The sequence below is a fragment of the Charadrius vociferus genome, unplaced genomic scaffold (assembly GCF_000708025.1).
Source record: "Charadrius vociferus isolate BGI_N301 unplaced genomic scaffold, ASM70802v2 scaffold163, whole genome shotgun sequence".
Taxonomy (NCBI): Eukaryota; Metazoa; Chordata; class Aves; order Charadriiformes; family Charadriidae; genus Charadrius; species Charadrius vociferus.
The window spans coordinates 4,926,328-4,949,440 of NW_009648332.1; the positions used below are offsets into that span (position 1 = coordinate 4,926,328).

A 23,113-nucleotide genomic window follows, 5' to 3' on the forward strand; every position below is an offset into this window, starting at 1 on the left:
CCGCCGCCCCGCTCTCCCGGCCCGGGGGTTCTTCTGGGAGGCGGGTCCGGGCTCTGCTACCAAGCGGGCGGCCGTCCTCCGTCTGGAGGCTCAGGCTGGCTTTTGGGCAACTTTTGCCGCTTCTGTGTGTGCATCCTCCAGCAGCCGGTCCCTGTGCCCCCCTGTTGGCGTCAGCAGACGCTATGCGCCTTCAGAGCTCTCACTGTGCCGTGGAAAGGGTCTTTTTTAAGAGTCACTGAGTCTTGGGAAGCTGTATGGTGTGGGAAAAGCTCTCTTGAAAAAGCAGAGCAAAAAAAAAAAATCCCGGGAGACGGCAGCTTGTACGTGGCATGTGCACCCCTGTGAGGGATGAGGTCCCTGCGAGGGGACCGCACTGTCCCCTGCAGAGGGCAGCTCTGGAGTGCCTGGATGTTACATGAGGGGGTGAGGTCAGCAGGTGTGAAAGTGGAAAGTGTTTACGTTAATCACGTTAGGACCATTCCGTATGCACTTCGCAAAATTTTCTGCTTATATACAATGTGGGAGTAAAGTCAGAGTCTTTATGGTTCTCCTGATAACTTTTAAGAAGTAGTTGAGGTAGATAGTGCTCTGTTACTCTGGAGTTGTTGGCTTCATAGGCCCTGGTCACTGTAATCCAGAGATTAGGCCTCCTCACAGGGTAAGAATACTTGCTGCTGAACAGAAAACCCGAGGTGCCACCCAAAAAAATTCCAGTGCAGATCCAGAAAGTACATACTGGGAAATGGACCCAGTATTCCCGATGCTTAACCACCTTTGTTCCCAAACTTGTGTGGCTGCTCTGAAATAGAGCTGTGAATTTCTGCACATAGATGGTGAGGTTATCACCCTAATGGTGTTGCTCTGCTGTCTCAGCAGCTAGTGTTGGTCTTAACATATATAATATATATAATGCAATATAATCCAAAGGCCCACTTGGTTCCTGGAAAGGAGCAGATGTGCTTTCCTCTTCCATTCCTACTGCTGTGATTTATGTGCCAGGAGAGAGCAGAGGGAAGGCGTTGCCCCAGAGTCAGGCTTCCTCATTTGTGGGGTATTTGTTACTCACCCTGCTACAAATGATAGTGGAAAGGGAGAGAACAGGAAATCTCCAACACAGATCTGAGTGCCCCTTTAAGCACATGTGGGCATTCAGTTATATCCCTGCATAATTGCTGTCAGATTTTTAATAAGTGTATTTAGTCTGGTTTTGAACCACTTGTTTTGCCTTTTTCTCCCCCGCATGAGCCTACTTTGGCATTTCACTACTGTGATGGTTTGAAAACTTTCCAGTTTAAGTTTCCTTCTGGCTGGTTGATGCCCTACTCTTACACAAATGTCAACACTGACCTTTCACTTAAATATTTTTTTTTCTTTCCTTGGTGTTTGCTCTCTTGATGTATTTTTTGGGCAGCAGTTCTGTCATTTCATAATTCATCTTTGTCAGCTGAAGCGACCTGGTTCTTTTGGTAGTATTTTGTGTGATAGGGTCACCATTCTTCTGATCATCTTGGGGATGGATGCTACTCTTCCACTTTGAATTTGTATTGATCAGGATCAGAATTGAATTCAGCATTCCAGACGGGGTCTCACTGTTGCCTTAGGTGATGTCAGGGGAAAAAAAGTCCAACATTCATCCTATGTGTCTTAATATTAGTCTCTTCACAGCTGCACTACAGTTATGCTATCATTTATTAACACACTCATCGTCTTCCCCTCAGCCAGTTTTGAAGGTTAGCCCCTCCAGTGAAAGCAAAAGCTGTTCTTAATACACAGTAGGTGCATTTAATTTCTATTACTGTGGTCCCACAAAGAGTTTTTTCTGTATCTTTTTGTTGACCTCTGATGATTTCTGAATTGTAATTGGAAAAATTTCATGAGAACACTCTGACTTCTTGTTTCAGGGTCATTAAAAATATTAAAAGCCATGGATCCTAGGATATATAGAGGAACATTTTTAATACTAGCCCTCAGCTTGATGCCTCCCAGTTTTCCATGTTATTGATGCTGTCCTTTGGCCAGTTCTGTACCACCGTAGGACTTTCTTACTAACTCTCCTCTTCTGCCACATAAGTAATAATTTCTCATGTGGCATCATATGATGTTACTGATGTCCAGATAAATTAGATATCCTTTGTCCAGAACATAGGCTTTCAAGATGATGTCAGATTTTGCTTGACTGATCTATTTTTATGAAACACATGCTGCTGGGCTTTTTTCTAGTCATGTTTTCCTCCGTGTCCTTTATTCTTTACTTGTGCGTATTTAAATATTCTGATTAGTGGGGTTATAATTTTTCAGATCTCTTTTTCTGCCTCACGTGTGCCTTGTGTTTGTTATTTTTCAGCAGTTGGTACTATCTTTGTTTTCATAATGTAAGTTTTAGTAACGTATAGATCTGGCAAGAAAAATTATGTTCTTTCAGAACCTAGGCTAAAGATGATTCATCCTCCCTGTGGCTCCTCGGTTCAGGCCTAGTGCACACTGGGTAACTTCAGTTTCCATCATTTCATTCTTTTAAATTGTTTGGGGTTTTTTTCTCCTGTATTCAGTATCATGAAAACCAAGACAAAATATTCAGGTTTGTTTGGGACGTAGAATTGATAGTTTTCACATCCTGGTTGATTTATACTACACCACTTGTTTTCTCCTTGTTCATTGTATTTGTGACTGAAGTCTTGTCCAGATTTCTGGTTCGTTTTCCTGTTCTTTTACAATGCTCTGCATATTTCTCAACTGTCTCTGAAACCTATCCACTTGTGTCAGAAGTTCTGTCCCCTTTGGTTTTTCCCTTGCTTTAGGATACAGATGGGTTTTGCTCCTTTGGACTTAATGAAATTCTAAGGTCTTTTCCTGTCAGAGTCCACGAGCTCTTTGGTTTATTTCATTGCTAATTTTCTTCGTTTCTGAAAGGCTGCTGTTCTAAAAAGGAAAGCTTTGTTTAAAGACCTTATTTGGTTTATCCTTCCATTAATTTAAATTGAATAATTCATGATTGCTCAGACTGAGATTTCATTGTTACTTGTTTTTTTGAGACTAATTTTGGTGCTTACCTCTGCTGCTGGCATTTAGATTGCTCATGAAGCAACAGAATGAAATTCACATTATTCTTCATGTCATTGCTACATGGAGAATTCACAAATGCGGCAGTGACGGTAGGTAAAGCTTTAAGCACTGAGATGAATTAATAGCATTGTGGATTACTGCGAGGTAAGGAGACTAAAATGGCATCTCTTCACATTGAGAAGATTATTTTTGCAACTCTAAGTCCAAAATGCTATTCTATCTGGAAGCTTGCACTCAGCAGAAGTTAATACCGTCTATTGCCCTTCATAGGGATCTCTTCTTGTTTAGATGATAATGGGCAATTAAAGGGATTTTTCAAGGCCCGCCTTTTTCATTGGTTACATATGCAGCTACAGTTTTAGGACCGCATGTAACAAACAAATACCATAGGGTGTTGTGGATCAGTAGAATTCCTTTCCTTTCCATGAGATGAATTTAGTGATTTCTTTATGGCTATTTGTGATGTCCCAGCGCAAGGGCGGGTGCATGTTTTCCATCCTCTTGGGAACTGCAGCAGAGAAGTCCAGGGTAGTGCTATCCTAGACATTTATCGTAGTCCTGGTTGGTTCTAAGATCAGTTAATTGCAGCACTGATATCCCTCTTCCTTAGCTGATCCATAGATAATACTATTACAATGTTTAAAATGGTCCCTTATCCTACCTGAACAGTTTGTAGTCAGATAAGAGCTTCAATTTGTCTCCTAAGTGCTATGCAACTCCATGCATCGCATATTACAGAATAGATTTAATGAACTGCAGATATACATTTGTCATTCATGTTTGGAGCTGGTGTAAAGTTACAGGAACACGTAAACCTGGTGTTCCAACCCAGGCAATGAATTGGGCAGTGTATCTCAAGGATAGTAGAGGCACAAGTTTCCACATGGGCTATCTTGCCCCACATACTGATTTGTAAGAATTTATTTACTTTTACAGGGTAGCCAGAATAAATGGCACCTGTTGTTTGCAGTTTTGTCCTCTCCGATGTCTTCAAACCTCTCACTTTTCATTTCAATAAATAGGCAAATATTGGTTGCCTTCTCTAAGGTGAAAGGAATGAAACGCCAGCTAAAAATGATTATAAATTCTACAAAAATGTCAAGAAGAAAAGTGAGAACTAGGCTAATATGACTTGTAGTATGTAGTTTGGTGGATCTTGCCTTGTATGAATGAAGTCTGTCTCTTTCAGTCACTCCTATTCACACTTGCAACTGCAAGAGTGTCATGCAAGCTGTTTAATGCTTGACAGTCTGTTTCAATTGGGATATCTATTATTCTGGCACTTTTCTTGCAGATTTGAAGCCCTCATTTATATGGAGAGAAACCCCTTTTTTTTTTCCTCCTCAGATATTTATGAGTAGAAGCACTATTTTTTAGGTTATACTGTGTCTATAATAATCTATCACCCATTGGTTGCTGTTACTTCTTTCACCTGAGGTTGTTTTTCCTGCTGTTTATATAGATCCAGTTTTAGATCCACTTAGGATTTCTCAAGTAAAATGTTCATTTGGGAGTAGGAGACTGTAACCAAAGCACTTATTTTAATTCCTGTCACTCTCCTCCTTTGTCTTTCTGCCTGGCAGTTGAGAGTCTGAACACTTTCTCCAGCAACCTTATGTTGGAAGAGACAACCTCATGTTTATTATACTGTGATAAAAAGTGAGCAGTAGAACTGAAGTGAAAGGTGACAATTCTCTGGCTGGGTATTAGAATAAAACCATGTGGCTTGGAGAAAAATGGCAAGTAGTTTTGCAATGAGTTGTGTACATCCTTGCAGTGAAAACACAAGTAAAAACGTCTGATGTTCATCAGAGCTTTAAAAACATACCGACTTCTTCATACTTAAAGAATAAGAATTGTCCAGAGAAAGTTGAGAGATTAGTGGCAGTATGTGGCAGCCTAAGGAGAAGCCTTCCCTGCCTTGAATACCCTCCAAGGTAGCCAAACTTCTCTGATAGAACTTGATAGTAACGGAACAACAGTTGCTTTTTCTCATTTACACATTAGAAGGTAAAGTTAATATAATATTTGCAAATAAACTTACCCTTTGTGGTGGTTGGATGGAGTATGGCTATCTAAGCATGTACATTTCCCAGCTGCATTCTTTCTGTGGCTAGGCTAAAATTTGGATGAGTTTTTGTGTCTTGACATTATGTAGACTTCATTGTACATGACTCTTCATATAGAACCTGATGTGACTCCTGATGATTAAGTCTTATATAGTCAGTACGTGCCTTTTACTGTATTAACCTGGGATTGGGGTACCAGGTTTCAATTTTCATTGAAGACAATGGAGTATGTTTACTTACAGTATTTGGTCCTGACTGTTTTAAAATGGTGACGATTTTTCCTGGTCAGTCTGTACAAACAGAACTGCTTTAGAAAAGAAATTTTTTCACTCTAGTCTGTTATAATCTGACTCTTGGAAATCAGCTATTTCAGCCTTGACCATTTCATTTTTATCTTGAAAACAGCCGTTACTTCTCTAACTAAAGTTCAGTTTGTTTAATGAATGTGTTACTCTTACAGATAACTTGCCCCGGAGTGCTGCTGAAAGACAAAGAGGAACTTTATCTCAGTGTCTCTGTACTTGGACAATACAAAAAAACTCAATGTGTCCCTGCAGCATTTCCACTCATCTTTCAAGAAAAACTAGTCTTTGAAAAGGTAAGATAATGTCGAGAGCTAATACAAGCCAAATAAAACCGATCCCAAACTGCACAAAAACTCACTGCAAAACCCCTGAGCGCAAGTAATCACACTGAGGATGGCATAGCATCATAACTCCTGCTTCTCTTCAGCACGAAGGATGTGTGTGCCTATATTATCCACACAGTGACTCAAGAATTATGCGTACCGAAGCTTATAATGTATGATGAGGCTTTTGAGGTGTTTGTTCATTCTTTTGTGAACTGTCCTTTTTCAGTCTCGGTTCTCCTGGCTTGGAAAGAACTGAATGATGTTGTTCTAAAAATTATGGCAAGTTGAAGAACAAAGATTATAAGATATAGGAAAGTCAATTTAGTAGAAAGATAGAATAGCAGCTCAAGCCTTTTTGGTGACATCTTTCTCCCTTTGAGATACTTTTTTCATGGTTTGTCACCAGAATTCCCAGGTTGGTACTCTGGCTTTATAATTTATAGTTGTTTATCACATACTCTGAGTCCCTACTAGCTTCATTATTAGCACCACAGGGATAATGAAACACAGTATCTTACAGATATGATCTGGCTTCTTGACTACCTATGAATAATAATACTTTGCCCTTTCTAGTTCTTTTCCTTTAAACATCCCACAGCACTTTGAAAACCTGACTGAGTAAACATCAGTGATGCTCTAGTGATGTGGGGAAGATACAAACAGGGATGATTTCACCAGCTACCAAAGAGTAAAAAAGACCAGAGTTCTTTAAAGGCAAAAATACCACAAACTACTACAGGGAAACGTACTGAATACTGTTTTCATTTAATTTAGGGGAACTCCAAGACACCAGGATCTATCTGCTTACAAGAGAGGTGAATGAGAAAGCTGAGAAGTACAGAGTACTTTGGTATTTTTTAATGTTTGGTACTTTGAACAGCAAAGTTATCCACACCACTCTGCTGAGACTTTTGTACAGAATTAGGGGGATGTCTGTTAGCTGCTGAATATCCAGCGCAACATCTTCCCCTGTTCCTTGCCATCTGTTCACATGGGATTCAGGTTAAAAAAAAAAAAACCCTGAACGGTACTCTGTACATGAATAGTCACTTCCATGAAAATGAAGCTTAAAGTATTACCAATATATTAAAGAACATATTCTTCATCTATCAGGATTCTAGTATATTCAGCGATTTATCTTTCTCTTGAAATATTCTCAGACAATACTTATCTCTACGTGTTCGACTCTTCACAATACCTCCTAATTTAAATATGGAGATGTAACCCTGAATGGCTAGAAAGCATATGACAAGAACTGCTAGCTTTCAATGAATTTGATCATGTGCCAAATGATAATTTTGGTTTCCTTTCTTTTTCCAGTTGGGATGAGACTCTTGGCAACCATTGGACGGAAGGAAGAATATTGATTTTATTTTTTTTTTCCCCCTTCTCTCTCCCCACAGATTCATCTGATGACTTTGACCATGCTATTATTATTATTTATTAATTTCTTTTCCAGGCATTTGCTGACATAGTTGATCCTGGAGACCTTGTGAAGTTACTGGAACGTAGGTTCTGCTTTTTATGTGTACTGTGTTGTATGCATTAATGTCAGGCATGTATGGGCTCTAAAGACTTTTTGGAGGTTTAAAGTATTTTTCTATCAGGAGCCTGTTCTCTGAAAAGCTAGTGGGTAACCAATGTAGTGTATCATGTACTGAATAAGTAGGACCCTAGCATTAGTGGGTTTTCAGAATAGAAGATTTGTTGTCAGTGCAGGCAGGGGATTTTTGCTATCTTTGGTTTCTAGTGACTTACCCAAAATACTGTTAACTAAAAAAATGTCTCTAGGAGCAAAGTGCTGTAGGTGACCCTGCTCTGGCAGGAGGGTTGGACTAGATGATCTCCAGAGGTCCCTTCCAACCCTAACAATTCTGTGAATTCTGTGAATTCTGTGAGCATAAGCTACATGCTTTAAAACAGGAAAAGGGTGAAAAGTCATAATTAATGCAAAATGCAGGTGATTATCCAGAAAGGTAGTGGACTCCTTTATCTGATCATTTATTTGATTAATTTTCAAATAATATAAGCATAAACCTTTTATTTTTGTAAAATTATTCTTTTCATTTTTTAAGAAAATTGTACGTCTTGCCACATGTGGAGCATAATCAATTGTAGTGAGACAACACTGACCCTGAACTCAAACGCCAGAAATATGCTACTTCATACTGGGAACTATCTGAAAAAGTGGTGAAGCTTCTTTAAAAGCTGTCTTCAGAGGACAAACTTGGCAGCAGATAGAAATGCCCAAGTTCTAAGTCAAATTTAGAGTTGTCATTTGTACACGGCTAATGCCATTGTGTTCATCTGTGGTATTTATGCAAGTTGTTCTTAATTTTCTCATAGTGTTGGTGTAGTGGAAATAGTGTAGCTATGTACAGTGCTCTGAAGCTTAAATCAGTGAGCTGTTTTTCTTGGGGTTTGACTATGAAAATTACTTTCCATTCTAGTTTTTTTAACTCATGAAAAAACTTTTTTCCTTTCTAGTTGACACAGCAGTACTTGAACTAATACAACTCGTTCCTCCAGGTATTGTATCAGTCTCTTCATAAATTATGCAGCTTAATCGGTGAATTTCCATGAGGACATTGCCCATTACAGCACAATCACTTTTTCCAACACACAAACAACATAGAAAGCTCTTCAACAAATAGTCCTCTGAATATAAAATGTTAATAGATCAAGAGGATCTCATTCTTGAAAGAGAATAATAACTGAATATTGAAATGTACCATACTCAGGCTTAGGAAAGTGATAATATTTTAAAAATGGAAAATAAACTGAAATCATCCAGTGCACACTTATTAACTGCATCGCAATTCACTTGCAAAGTGGCTGTCTGTGAAATTTCAGAGTGCATAATCTTGTTCTCAGAATGACACTTTTCTTCCTTCCATTTTAATGGTGACCATTGGGAAAACTGTTATCCTCACTATAAGTATTGCAGGTCTCTTGGGATATGTGAAGATAATAAATAGCGATTTGTCATACTTCTGTTATTGGTTTGTGTGATTATAAAAATCTATTTTAATGAAATTCAAGTGTTCTCATGAATAATGTAGGTCCGCATTTTATTGGAAAGAAAGTCAAGTTTTAAAGAGAACTCGTTTGGAAACTGTGGTATTAAAAGCACTTTCTGTCACTTGTCCTTAGTACTTTCAAGGAAACGATTGCTTCTCTTGGGTGACTCACCAGAGCGTTTACTTAAAGAAACATACCAAACATGAATTTTTTGTTGTGGGAGGGTAAAAGATCTTGGATAAGGAATTTAATTTCAGGGGTCAGAAATAGGTGTGATACAGCCCAACATAAGCGGAGCAGATGACTGCAATAGCATAATGTAAATTGTTTTATAACATAGATTTAAGATTTTCCCCTAAAGAATTTTTTTTTTTTTTAAACCAGCAAACCAGGATAGTGAGAAACTCTTGAGATAATGATTTTGATGTTGCTTGCATTTCTTTCTTAATTCTATTCCTACTATTACTACTACAATTACTATTCTGTAATATAGAATGATACAGTTTTTCATAAGGGATTGGCTGCCATTGAGAAAAATACTGGCTTCTTGTGTGGCATGGAAGGCAAAGAAAGAGGAAAACTACTTCTCTTAAAGAAGATTGTGTTAAATCTTCTATAGTTTTTTTACAATAACAGTGAAACATACTTTCAGAGTACATTCTGCACATTTCTGCTGCTGATTTAACTTGATGAGGTTATTTCCTAGTGTGATATGAGTTTTAAGGCCATGCTGTTAATTTTTAAAGAGCAAAATTTATCTTAGTTTCGATATGGTCTTTTGTGGTGTCTGTAGTGTCTGTATTGTCTATTTTCCAATTAAAGTATGTATTTTCTCTTTAGTAGGAAAAACTCTAGCTATGTATGAAGAAAATACAAGAGATTTCCTGTTTCCTGACCCTAAGCTTACCTGTGGGCACCGTGGTTTAGATCGTGAGATTTTAATGAAGAGGTCCTCTTCTTTTACAGTGAGTGAATGTCTGTGAATTGTATTTATGATACAGTGTGTTTCACTGAAGAAACCCCTTGAACTACTTCAAATGAAAAGCGATTACTTCTGACAGATTTTGCCATTTCAGGTGTTGAATGTACAAATCCACAGTTGAACTTTGGTGAAGGTATAATCTTTTTTCAAAATGCTTCAAGGAATTCTTCAATGTGAAAAAGTTAGTTTCCACTTGGTTTGCAGTGTGGCACAATGACACGTCTTGCGTTCAATTTAATCTGCAGTGCAGTTGGTAGTTAAAGGGATGCAAGAGAAGAAGGAGATGTCATATCAACTTCACGGTTCTCAACAGATAAACCATGTAACCCTCCCTCCTCGGTCTCTCTTTGTAGCATTTTGTTTCAGACCATTTTTGGTATTGTTTAGGAGAATGACAGTCAGTACAAATTTATAGTGCTATGCCATCTGACCTGTGGGCCTCCCTGAGGTGCAAGATCACCACTGAAACAGTAAGTAGCTGAAATTTAGCTTAGTACTGCGTGATTGTTTTTCAGTTCCAAAGCCTGTTTCTTAAACGGTTCAGGCCATTCATGCTCATTTAGTAACTTGCTTTTTCTACAGTTTCAAAAAAGCTATGATAAATGACAACTAATTGGCAGAATGAGTGCAATGAATTAATGTTAATTTTCTGGAGATAAGGGCTCAAGTGCACAGTAAATGAAAATGAATTTATCGCACACTTCCCTTTCAAAGAGTTTGACTGTTTAATCTTAGGTGTCAGTGGAATAACTCAGGAAGGCACTTTGAAGATGATGGTGATGATGTGGGAGATGTGGTTTTGGGTTTGTTTCGTTTGTCTTATTTTGGTTAACTTTTACTAGTGGACATTTGCATTGGGAAGACAGGGACTCAGTTACCCTGTCTGTTCTGATTGGATTAAAAACACATGGCAGGAGGGAAATGCTGATTAAAGGTCATTGGTATCTTTTAGCTGGTATAATCTTTCCCCTGCAAGGGCAACCTGGAAATTGCCCAGTCGCTTGCAATTAGAAGTGCTAATTTGGTGTCTAATGCTGTGTTACATTTGAATGAATTAAAGCTGTGATTTCATGATACAAAACATATGGTTCTGCAGCAGCTTCAACTGTCCCTGCAAAAATAGCCATTATTTTTTTGCCATAGCATCTCTTTGATATGGCTTATCCTATGCATGTTAGTGGTGGCTTAAGAGAGGGGGTGGGACTGTATTGCTTTCACATTACTTATAGAATAGGTACTTTTCTGGTGTTGAGAAAGAATAGATAGGGAGGTAGTAATAACTGAGGTGGTATTAGCAAAATCGTTTCAGATTTTTTGTAAATGCAATATAATGAATCTTTGTAGAAGCAGAGCCACTAGAGAAGTTTGAGGATTTTCATTGAACTGATTTCTTTAATATAAAAATCATGTATTTTCTAATAAAGAGAAGGTGCCATAATTTGTGAGCTGTGAGAAGATGTGATTAGAGTCATTTGGATGTGTAGCTGAATGATGACACCGTAGTACCATTAAAAAGTTAACTGATATAAGACAGAAATGTATTTCCATGTCTTTGGGAACAGTGTAAATAAAATTCATCTTTGCCCTGGAATGAGGACTGCAGGAGCATCTGTTGCTCCATTCCACCTCCACTGCAGAAAGAACAGTTTAAGAAATGATTTCGGCATACTGACCCCTTTCAGGAATAATCAAAAAGCTGTATTTGATGGAATTGGAGGGAGGCTCCTGAGGAACCACAAGTTTTCTTCTCCTTGCTTGCCAAATGAGAGAGCTGTGAGAGGATTTTTACCTCCAGTAGAAATGCAGTCTCAAATGCTTCCATCTTCTAGTGTTCCCTAAGCTTTACTGGCAAGTATCTCCTGCTAACTCTGTCAGCATCAAGCACCGAATGTGAATGCTAAGCAAAAGGGAAAGTGTTAAACAAGGTCGTAAGAACCCTCACGTTATTCCTATGCTAGTCAAGCCATATTCTTCCCACTTGAAAAGTTATTTATAGCTAGCTGAGATGTTGAGTATTTTTGACTGACAGCTGTGCTTCAGTGGCACTTTGATTCCCAATAAATTTGTCTTTTATTAAAAAAATAAAGGTAGCAACAGCAAGGTTATGGTTGTGGAGTTCAGATAGGCAGTGACAAGCAGTGTCTGATTAACACTGCTAATCTGCCAGTTGGAAGGAATCCCAAGTTGAGAGGATCAGAACTCCTCCAGAAATCTGGCACTCGGCTGATAATGTCTCTGGCTAAATGTCTTACGAGGCTTACAAACACAATACGCATAGAAGACATGCCTCGAGTTATCTCTCCTGGTCCAGTGTTGCCCAGCTGAGGCTTTTGCTGGCTCTTCTGCGTTTCTCTGCAACCCTTGCCTTTCTGAATATATTTAAGCTTTGACTGGTGGTGACTTCTTGCAGACGTTCTTATCGCCATTCCCCAACCTCATGCAGTATTTGCTATGTTACTTAAAACAGTTTCTTTTTAGTTGTGCTATCTTTTGTTAGCATACCAATACAAGACCTTCTATTATATTCATAAATACTTTTAAGCTACAGGCTTGTACTCATGCTCCTTACAGTCAAAAGCACATATTAGACTTGTTTTCGAACTTGGGTTCTTCGAAATGTGAACCACCTTTACAGTTTTTCTCTCATCAAAGTAATATTATGTCCAGATCTCTTCTGTTTAATGACTGGTACAGGAGAACTGACAAGCCTGCTCAGGGCTGCAGACACCACTAAGCTGGAGGCAGAAGCATAGATCCCCAAAACTTTCTGGCTGGATTTTCATTTCCAGATATGTTCGGGGCTATACGGCAGTCTTTACATAATACTACACAGAATATCCTGTAGCAATCCCTAGTTTGGGAACTGCAGAAAACAGGAGAACTCTGATAGCTTTTAGCCTACAAGTTACTTTTAACGTATCCATGCCTCTGTGTGCGAGTGCCATTCTGCATTCCCTCTCCACAAACCATTTCTCTGAAGAAGCCATGGGTTTGTATGATTATTTTTTTTGTTTTAGCTGTAAGCATTTAACAATTCTGTAATCATTCTCAGTCTCTGTAAGAGCAGTAGGTGCTCTGTTGTTGCTTTTTATAGAAGACTTACTAATTCTGATGTGTCCTTTTTTAAATTGTTGATAGCACTTGACAATTCATTAGTAATAAAAATGAGTTGATTAAAGACGGTCAGCTTTAAAATTCTTTTATATGCCATAACTTGACTTGATTGAATCCTGGACTATGTTAATTGCTATGACTGAGCTTTCTTGGCATTTTTGTCATTTAATTTCCATAATCTAACCTGGGGCCAGATCATATTCCCTTATGGGAAATCAGTTGTGTTTAAGCAGGTGGTAGAAGATAGTTTGGTTCAGCAGCAGACTTCTCTCATGAAGTTCCTGCTAATTAAGAATGTGGGGCAGTCACAAACAGACTAGCAGCTCCTTTTCATTTCTCACTGATTTTGTGTGTTCATATGCACAAATGGCCGTGCACACGAATGCCTCAGGGCAGCAAACTCTGTCCGTGTTGAAAGAAGAGAAGGTAGAAGGTTCTAAGGACACTTGGTTCTCACTTGGCTTCTCCAGAGCTGTGTAAGGAGCACATACACGATCCCACTTGTTTATAGAATATGTGTCCTTTGGTCCTTCTATGCCTTTTTTAGTGTTGCTGTTTTGGGAAATAATGCTCATGTGTCATTAACCTCTGCCATTTATACCCAGTAAATTTTGTGTATGTTAGAATCATAGAATGGTTTAGGTTGGAAGGGACCTTGAAGATCATTAAGTTCCAACCCCTCTGCCATAGGCAGGGACACCTCCCACCAATGTTGGCCAATTCTAGCTAAATTTAACAGGAAGTAGAGCTCTCAGAGGTTTTGCTTCTAGATGGGGCTGAAGTAAAATATGAGTTGAACAGGAACTGTTAGCCATGTAAAGACAGAAGGACTTGTGGACCATGAGTACATGTGTGCTGGTTGACCAGGAGGCCCGCTTGGACCCTCCTGACACCAAATTGGTCAAACTAGGGCTGCCTCTTGCCAGCTACGTGTGAGAGGAAATGGAACACGGCTATAGAACGTGGGAGACAACCCACTACTTTGCTGTAGTGGTTACAGAATAAAGGGGATTCTTAATCGTACTGTTAAAAATGAGTAGTTATTTGCAGTGTAATTGACTAATTTTCAAAATATTTTTACAAAAAAGATTGCACAATTGAGACTATTTATAAATAAGTTTCCAAAGTTAGCATTAATGAAACTTCTAGAGCATGACTGGAATTTTTATTGATGCTATATAGCATGGCATGAAAAATCTTTAAAAGTGCTTTTGACAAAGAAATGTATTGAAATAAAAGTCAGACCTTAATTGTTGTACGAAAGCAATATAATCATCTGTAATTGAATTGTCAGAAATGCAAATGTTAGCATCTTGACATTTACCATTGCTGTTCTGTCTTTTCTAATTATCTTTATTAAAGGCTGAAATTAACAAAGGAAATGGCTGAAAATTAGGAATGGTTTGTTACATTAGGTGACATTTACTTCTTTGATACCCTTTATCTTGAGTTGGAGCTTGATGTTCAATTATTGTCTCTCTTCTAGGGAATTGCACCAAAATTGAGATTTTCTACAAGCTCCCTTATTACAGAAAGTCTGTTAAGCTCAGGAAGGAGTCACATACAGGTTAGCATAATTTAATTGTTTGCAATTTAATTTCTAGATTTAATATTGATAGCCTTGGTTCCAATTTTTGCATGTGCTGCTCACTTCAAACTTTTCTCATTCTTTTGTTGTGGTTAAAGCAGTTGTCATGGGTGCTTGACAACTTGATTAAATTTTTAATCAAGTATGAGTAAAGAGTGGGTTTGGTGCATGACAGTAAATGCTGAGAGTTCCTTGAATCTGAAACAATTATCAGCTGCTATGTTCTATGATCAGCTGAAGTGTCAATCCCTGCTGTATTTGTAGGTGGGAAGATGCCTTCTCACCATTTCTTAGTGACACTTAAAATTAAGGTGGGACAATGAAAGCTAGGTCAAGTCAGAGAACTTACATTATCAAAAACAAACCAATTAATTTAATTGTTTTCCATAACAATATCAGTAACAGTAATGAAAATGAAGATTTTTGTTGAAAAGGCTGTCACCAATATTAATCTGGAAATGCTGCTTCTGCAACGAGCAAAGTTAAAGGTGAAGTAGCTGAAGAGACTAGGGGAAGGGAAAAAAATCCTCTCTAATGTGTTTGTTCATTTGGTAGCACTCTTCTCTGGTCTCATGGATGGGAATTTTGGTTGAGTTTCCCGGCACAAGCTGTCACGTAAAGTAACTCTTACGTCCTCCTTTTTTTTTGCTATATTATTCAAAAATGGTGCCGTATCATTAAAATGGAATGGTTGTCAGGAAGGCTGGCATGCGAAGAGGGTTAGGTGACTTTGACCTGTTTGTGGCATTGCTCATTAGTTCACTGAGAAGTTTCTTCCAAATTTAGCAAATGAAATGTATTGAGACACTTAGATAAAGAACAAAAAAAATCAGTGAAAATTGTCATTGTCACAAAACTAACTTCGCTGAAGGTGACTTCAATAACAGCAGTTTGATTTAAATTGTCCTTTAAAGTATTTAATATGTTATGAGTGGTATATCAAATTTGCCTGTGTTGCAGTGAAGGTCTAGTTTCGTGATTGGTGGAAGCCAGAAGAAGCACAGCCTATTTCCGGTGAAATTGAAATTAACCGTAGAGAATTAGATCTGGTTTTGTTGGGGCTGGTTCCATACTCTGGCTCACTACCAGCTGCGCAAGTGCTAGTACCGGCATGAGAAAGACAGTGGCACGGAGAGTCTGTGTGATGCCAGGTTCAAACTATGGTGATGCGAAATAAACACTCAAACTCAGCCTCATTCGTTGTTGGGTGTAGAGGGCAAGGCTGGAAGGCGAGCTGGACGTTTCATTTCTGAGTTCCTCTGAACTCAAGTAGCGCATGCAACACTCACATTTAAGACTAATGTCAACTTCCTCAAACTTGAAAAAGAATTTCTAATAGGAAGAAAAATCGCGATACACCATTATCTTTTATGACCTGTGAATCTGGGCCAAATTTCACCTAAAAGTCTAATTATCCATACTGCACTATTCAAAGTTAAAACATGCTGCTGACTAAGTAGCCAAGTAAGAGTTGTATAATCTAAAGTGCCTTCACTTATAAAGCTTGTCGAATAATTGAGTGCTCATTTAATGCAAGGAATTACAAAGGAGGGATAATGTATTTCAAACAAATCTTCAGTGTTGGATAGAGTTTCCCAGAATTTAAAATCAGTCACTGAAGAAGTTAATAGTTATTTGGAGGAGGCGTCAGTCCTGATTGCTAGGTAGGCTTTGCTGGTAATGGCAGTGGAATTACAACACACACACAAACGAGCGCACCATCCTATGTTGCGGGAAGGGAGGCAGTGAGGTTGGTTGTTCCTCTACTTTCCTTTCATCAAATCATAGGATCGTTTAGGTTGGAAAAGACATTTAAGATCATCAAGTCCAAATGTAATAGCCTTGGTTCCATACCTATGTACAGCAGGATAAATAGTCTTTAGTCTGCAGTACATAGGTATTTTAAAAGCGATATCAACTCAGAGATAGACTTCTAAGGCAATATTTGATAACAGTGTGATTTTTATAAATTTTAGCTACGAAATCCATATTTTGTATGTCAAGTGTCAGTTTTACAAATAAATAGCTGCTTTGCCTCTTCTTTTGCAAAAGTATTTACATGATTTCGGAGGATCTTTGGAAGATGGTCTTTAAAGTTTTTTGGGGGTTTTTTGGGGGGAGAGTGTTGTTTTGTTTGGTTTTTTTTAATAAACGTAGCTTCTTGATTATAACTGTTTAAAGAAGCAGTAAATTCACTATGATCCAAGAAAATATAAATATCAGAGAATGTAATTACACTTCTTGTGAGGCTTCAGGCAACACTATGCGAATATAATTTAAACTATTAAACAGGCTTCTATTTTATGTATTTTATTTTAAAGGATAAGAATTTTAAAAGGTTAAGAAAAGTTTAAACAGGTTAAAAAATGCTTCAAATCTGTGTATGTCCAATCCAGGTAAAGTTTGTGTTAGATGAACTTGTGATAAAATTCAATTTAATTTTTTACAGTCTCTGTGTGAGAAAGCTAATTGGGTAAGTATGAGACACCTTAAAATCTAACGTGTAGTACTGTGTGCTTTAACCTCCTTGTGGTTTCAGAGAAATTGGTAAATACATTGTTGTTTTTTAAATTGCTGTTTGATTGTAGTTTTGTGAGGGGAACTTCAGCTGACATGGCATCTATTTCTGTTAAAATTATTCGTTCCCTGTTTGCATTATTTTCAGTGCCTTTGTTCTTCATGCTGTCAAACCAGATAATTTCTCTTTTTCACTTTAGGGTGATTTGAACTGGGTGCATCACTCAACACCAAATGGAAAATTGCAAACAAAGTTACCAAAGAAGAATACTCTTTCACCTGAGAAAAGCAGGCACAGCTTAGCAACAAAGAGCTACGAGCAGCCTACAATAGCTTCAAAATCACGTTCTCCATCTCCGTACACAAAAAGACGAATGTGTGAGCTATCGGAAGAAGCCAGGCAACGACTGGTCCATTTAAACCTTGGTCCTTATGAATTCAGAAGAGAAACTGATAAGCCTCCATTTGTAGTTAGACGGGTTTGTATTCTCTCCAAAGTGCTCCCAGCTTAAGCTCAGATCAAATATTGTTCTTTCACCAAATACTGCTCAAAAAATTCATTCGGCTCTTAGTTTAGATGAATAATTTTTCTTTCCTTAACAGTCTGTCACATGGTGATTTAAATGTAAAATTAACTAAAATAAAATTTCTTTTATCCGCGTTAGTAACAGACAAAGATCAAATTCTTTCATGAATATCTTGCTTAAATTCTCTGAGGCCCCATTTCTTTTCTTCAAGCGCACTAGACAGGATAATAGGTGTATAAATTCAGCTTGGAAGTAATTGATATTAGTATTAAAAATTCCTGAATAAGACTGTAAAGAAAGAGTGTCTAGTCACATTATGAACACTTACACTTCCTCTCTTTCAACTTTTTTTAATGTTGGCATCCTATGATCTTTGAAACACTTCCTTTGCTCAGAGCTACATCTCTAACACTTTGACTTAGAGTTCATAACCAAGCTGACTTTAACACCCACGTAAGGACTTTTTGCTAACCGTACGTGAAAAATTGTTCTGAAATTAGGTACTCATTTAAAGAAACTGTGTTTAAGTGCTTTAATACAAAGGGGCCAGGTTTCCCAGCCTCTTGGAGGATCATGTTCTCTTTTTTTTTTTCTTTTAGTTTTTCTAATGATTGCAGCAATCCTTTATTTTTAGAATACCACTTTGAATGTGTAGGGGAAGAGATGGGATTGTTCTGATTCTGTGCTTTGACGTTATGATTTGTGTACAATTCTGGACACTTGTCACAGCCATCAATATAATTTAGTTTTTAATTAGTTTACATCTCACTATTTTTTTTTCTATTTTATGTGCAAATGAATTCATATCTTGTCAAATTTTAGAATTCTTTTCCAAGTCTTGTTGTACCTATAGGTACCTTTTAGAAATTCAGATTAGCCTTAGTAAGCCATTAATCATTCATCAATCTATTGTTTCTCTCTCTCAGATATTTTTCTTTTAACTCCTTTTCATCAATTCTTCTGTTTTGTGATCTATAGGTGAAGTTCACAGTTTAATTATAGCATCTTTCAACACTGATTATTGATTTTGATTGCTTGGTTATGTTAGTACAAAAAAGGAAAAAGCTTGTCTCTTAATATACCTTATCCTGACTGTCATGGCCTTTCTAGATTGAGAATGCTCCTTTTAGGGCATCTTTACTGCTGAGGACTCTTCTGACCCAGAGATTTTGTGTTACATGAAGATTAAAATTAGATTACATTAAATGCAACTTTTTTAATTAGGAAGAGATTCAGATATCTCTTGGTGAGATCTGAAGTGTTCGGAATAAATATGAGATACCAAGAATTGTTTAAAAAGACTGCAGACATCATAGATGGAGGAGAAAATATCTGCATGTTTTTTCTTTGAACAATATGACATTCAGCATTTTATAGACCTTTCTAGCACTGTTTTTGTTTATGCGCAGTAATGATAATAATACACAAAATATAAGCAGTGTTGTGAAAATAGTTTTAAATGGTATTTAAATAAGAATAAAATATTTCGGAAAGTACTAGATGTGATCTTATGAATGAAAAAAGAAAAAATAGGAACTGATACATCTGATACTGAGCATTTTAACAGTATTTTTGCTTCAGGTTGAACAACCAAGCCCTGGTATTAAACTTCATACCTCGTGTCCCATGCGAGAAAGCGCAGCAGAAGCCTTGACCACGGTAGATCATGGTCAGTATTTTCTACTATGTATCTCATTAATGCTTTTATTTTCTTCAGTAGTTTAGTGAGGTTATTTTGTTTGGGGATTTTTTTGTTTTGTTTTTTCTTTTATTTATTAAAAAAAAGAAGTCAGTCTATGATGGAGAAAAAGCTGTTCTTTCTTCCTAGGACTGGGAAGAATACTGACTAAGCTACTGCTGCAAAAGGTGGTTTTGGAAAACTCTTCACCTCGTGAAACATAGTTCTACATGATATGAAAGTAGGAATAGAAAAGTACCAAAGCCCAGGCGAGTGCTCTGTTTCACTCCGCTTGCTTTGATGAGTTGGATAGCAGAGCAAATCTGCACCACAGTCTGTGGGTATGTCGATCAGGCTTCGAGTATTGATGATTTTGAATTTCAAGGGCTCTGTTGCTTCAAAAATGAATAATGTTTATTTCAGCAGTATTTGTGAGTAGTGGATCAGTGACTTACCGTATTAATGAGCATCCAGGATGTGCTCAAGTATCTGCTTTGGTATTAATTGGTGAGTATGTATATCAGTAAGTGAGGGTTTAATAAAAGGTGTGGGACCAGAAATTTAAGGAAGTACCCTAAAACTTGATTTTATTGCTTGTATCTGGCAATTTGAGAATTTTAATGAGTCTCATCAGTATTTGTTTGTTATGCGTGCTCTGCCTCATTTTTATTGTGCCTCCTCACTAATTATAAATTGTTATATAGCAAATTTATAAATTGTTATATAGCAAATAATTATGAACTTGTTATTTTACATTTGTTCTTTGTAGGAGCACTGGGTGCAGGATTTTAAAGGTTTCGCATTCCCTTTGGAGTCATACTTACCAATCTGTAGTAGCTGGATAATGTAACAGACCTATTATCATCTGGTGCCATTATATACTTAGGAAATGAATTGGTGGTTTCTGGCCAGTGGTTAGGAGACCAAAATCCTACTCACTATTAATATCCAGAGGATTCACTGGTCACCTGCCTGTGTCTTGAGGCTTAACTGTAACTTCTGAAAAAATCCCAACAGATTCCTAGGATTAAGAATCTGAATACTGACAGTACAGTTGAGTCCTTTCTTGCTTTCGTGTAGGTAGCTAATAGAGAGGGTGTATTCACATTGCTGTACAGCATAGAAGTACCTCTTTGGCCTTGGGTCATGGTGTGAGGGTTGTTCGGTACAGATCAAGAAGCCAGACAATATTTAATGTCAGTCCCTCAGGGATGAGGTGCGTATTGACATTGGTGAAACATCCTAAGCTGGTATGAACCTAGTAGTTTCCCCACGTATGTTTCCCTGGGCTTCGTACTCACGTTTGTGGGTTAGTGGTGAGAGAAGGAATGAAGAGGTGATAAAAGGATGGAGAGGTGGTTATAGGGAAGCTTGTTCAGAAAAGATTAGTAAGGCAGTATAATGTACATGAGAATTTTTGAGAATGGTAGAGCTTGATTTTATATTGATTTAGGCAATTAATAGCTTAACAAAATGTGCCCCTTCCATCTATGCAGAAGGTGGTGCTTACACTGATTCATTATTATAAACATTGTATTCCATTAAATGTGAAGTCATTGTTTTCAGCTAAAGAAAGCGATTTCCTGAAATACTCTGAGGAGACTGGTTAGAATTTCACAATGCATAATCATAGTAATAAATTGCTTTAGTACTGTTTGGGAGAAGAGGTAAGCTATTTTGTAAAAGATTTCATAAAATTTAGGACACTCGGGTTTTCTTTTGAATTTCTTCTGGGATGCACCTTTTTTCTTTCTCCAGATCCTTCTCTTCTCGGCAGCTACAGACCCAAGAAAGCCAAAGTGAGTACTTTGAAGTGATATTGTTTACAAATTGTTTTTTGGGAAGCTCTGAGTGAGAAGGATTGTCCTGAATAGGTATTTTTGAAACTTGATCTACTAATAGTATCAAAAGCAAGAAAAGGGATATTTTAAATCCGATCTAACCTGGTTTAGACCTGCTGACAGATTATTTACAAATAGAAATGTGAAACTTAACACTGTAAGATATTCATGCCTGTAGGTACAGAAATTGCTTCTCCTTGGCATTAAGACTCGTGACAAGGCTGTAGAAGAGCCTTTAAAGGCAGTTTGCATTTGCCTTCCCCATCATTCTGAGAGCACACATCATTCTGGAATTGTACGCAAAGGTAGCACCGGTACAACTGGCAAGCCACTGTTCTGTTATTTCACATCCTTGGTTTTTCAGATTTTAGCTGCTGTGTATATTAAATGGATCTGAAGATTAATGTCAGGGTTCTTGGGTTCTTTTTTTTCTTTATTGTTTCCATCCTCATTTAATTGTTTTTGCCTGTGTTCCTGAAGTGCTGCAGAAATTGTGGGTTTAGGCATTTAATTATGTATGCCCTCTTAGATTTCCTAATGGCAGGGAAAACTGATGATAATAGGGAAGAGGAAAGAAGGGGAACTAAAAGGATAAACTTTGATATATGTGATATATATGATTGCAGTTTTGCGTCAGGATTATTCCATGGCTGTAAATGAGAAACTGTAAAAAAAAAACAAAAACAAAAACAAACCGATGACAGAATTTCTACTAAATATCCTAAATATGTCATTGGTTTTTGGTTGTTTTGTTTTGGTTTGGTTTTAATGATGGCTTATTTAAGGTTGTGTTTTCCCCTCCCATCCATCTGCCCCTCAGTGGGAAAGAAGATTTTAGGAGCAGTCATTGTTTGGCGAATGCAGATAGCTGAGCTACACGTTAATTCGTCATGTTCTTGATGCCTCTAGTCTCTTGCGGTTCTCGCCAAATCAGGACTGAAGAGAATGTATCTTTTTCTTGCCAGAAATACCATATAGCTATGTTTAAGAGGGGCTGTTTCCCGAAGCTGAGGAAAAACATCTTGCAGTCTGGAAAGAGCTAATGAATAACCTGATTATTGTTGGTTTTGTTTTGTTGTGGGTTTGTTTTTGGGGTTTTTTCCCTCAGGTCTGCAAAACACCTCCTGTAAAAGTCCCCATTCCAGGTAAAATGGGGTAACCCATGGAGACATTTTAGTGGTATGTTTCAGGTTAAGAGGAACTGTGAAAGAACTAACTAGTATAGTGAAGGGTGAGTAGAAGATGAGTAGATGGGCTGAGTTTTCCCTTGAGGAACAGGAAATCATTGGAAAAAAGTCTTAAGAACAAGGGGTTGCAGTCTGAGGAGAGGTCTGAGGTTTGTGTTGTTTAGACTCTCGGGCATCATTCCAAATTCCTGGGAGGGGTAAGCCTTTACATTGTGCAGTCAGAAAATGTGATAAAAGGGCTGTTACACTAGACTTTGCCGTAAGATGGTGTGTTAGATACCAACAGAGTCCTCTGACACTTGTTGATTAAATTTAGACCAGTGCTCTCTCTAAGAAATAAGGGTCTTTGTTCTTTCCCCGGTAGGCAGATATTCCTATGTATGTGCAACATTTAACCTTTTGGTTTGAAAAATAAAAACATGAAAACTGTACATCTTGAGATTCATAATATATTTTACCAAGGTTTGGTGTGCTTTTTTACAGGCAAAATCTACTCATGGAAAAGACTTTGACAGTTCTGATGTTTGCAATGAGGATGGGATCTCAGATCTACGCAACAAACAGTCTCATTCTGCTATTTTTTTAGAACATTCAGCACCTCCAACATTTCAGAAGCATTCCCTAAGTTCTGTGTTAAATCGATCTTCTCTAAGGGAAAGGTAATGACTTCATTTTGTTTGTGAAACTCTGGAATCATTAACATGAGCAGATGATAACAGTACTTGCATGACTATGTTTTGCATGTTTGGAGGTGTCGGGGCTGAAGAGACTGAAAAATATTTCCCCAACAGCTGTTTTGTTGTTTGACTTTGCCTCAGGTGCTGCGTTTGCCATCACCACTCTGCTTAATGAATACAATCCTAATAATATGGCACTGAAAAGGATCTTTGACAAT

General features: G+C 37.7%; 1 protein-coding gene across 1 annotated transcript in view; it reads left to right on the forward strand.

Annotated features, from left to right (window-relative positions):
• The first annotated feature begins 5,571 nt into the window (after positions 1 to 5,571).
• Positions 5,572 to 23,113, forward strand: part of SPATA6 (spermatogenesis associated 6) — a 34,732-nt gene continuing 17,190 nt past the window's right edge. The window contains exons 1-9 of the mRNA XM_009884637.1: positions 5,572 to 5,730; positions 7,223 to 7,271; positions 8,251 to 8,292; positions 9,625 to 9,749; positions 14,367 to 14,447; positions 17,186 to 17,464; positions 19,094 to 19,181; positions 20,949 to 20,989; positions 22,702 to 22,877. Of these exons, the coding sequence (XP_009882939.1) occupies positions 5,572 to 5,730; positions 7,223 to 7,271; positions 8,251 to 8,292; positions 9,625 to 9,749; positions 14,367 to 14,447; positions 17,186 to 17,464; positions 19,094 to 19,181; positions 20,949 to 20,989; positions 22,702 to 22,877 (1,040 nt within the window). The remainder of the gene's footprint in view (positions 5,731 to 7,222; positions 7,272 to 8,250; positions 8,293 to 9,624; positions 9,750 to 14,366; positions 14,448 to 17,185; positions 17,465 to 19,093; positions 19,182 to 20,948; positions 20,990 to 22,701; positions 22,878 to 23,113) is intronic.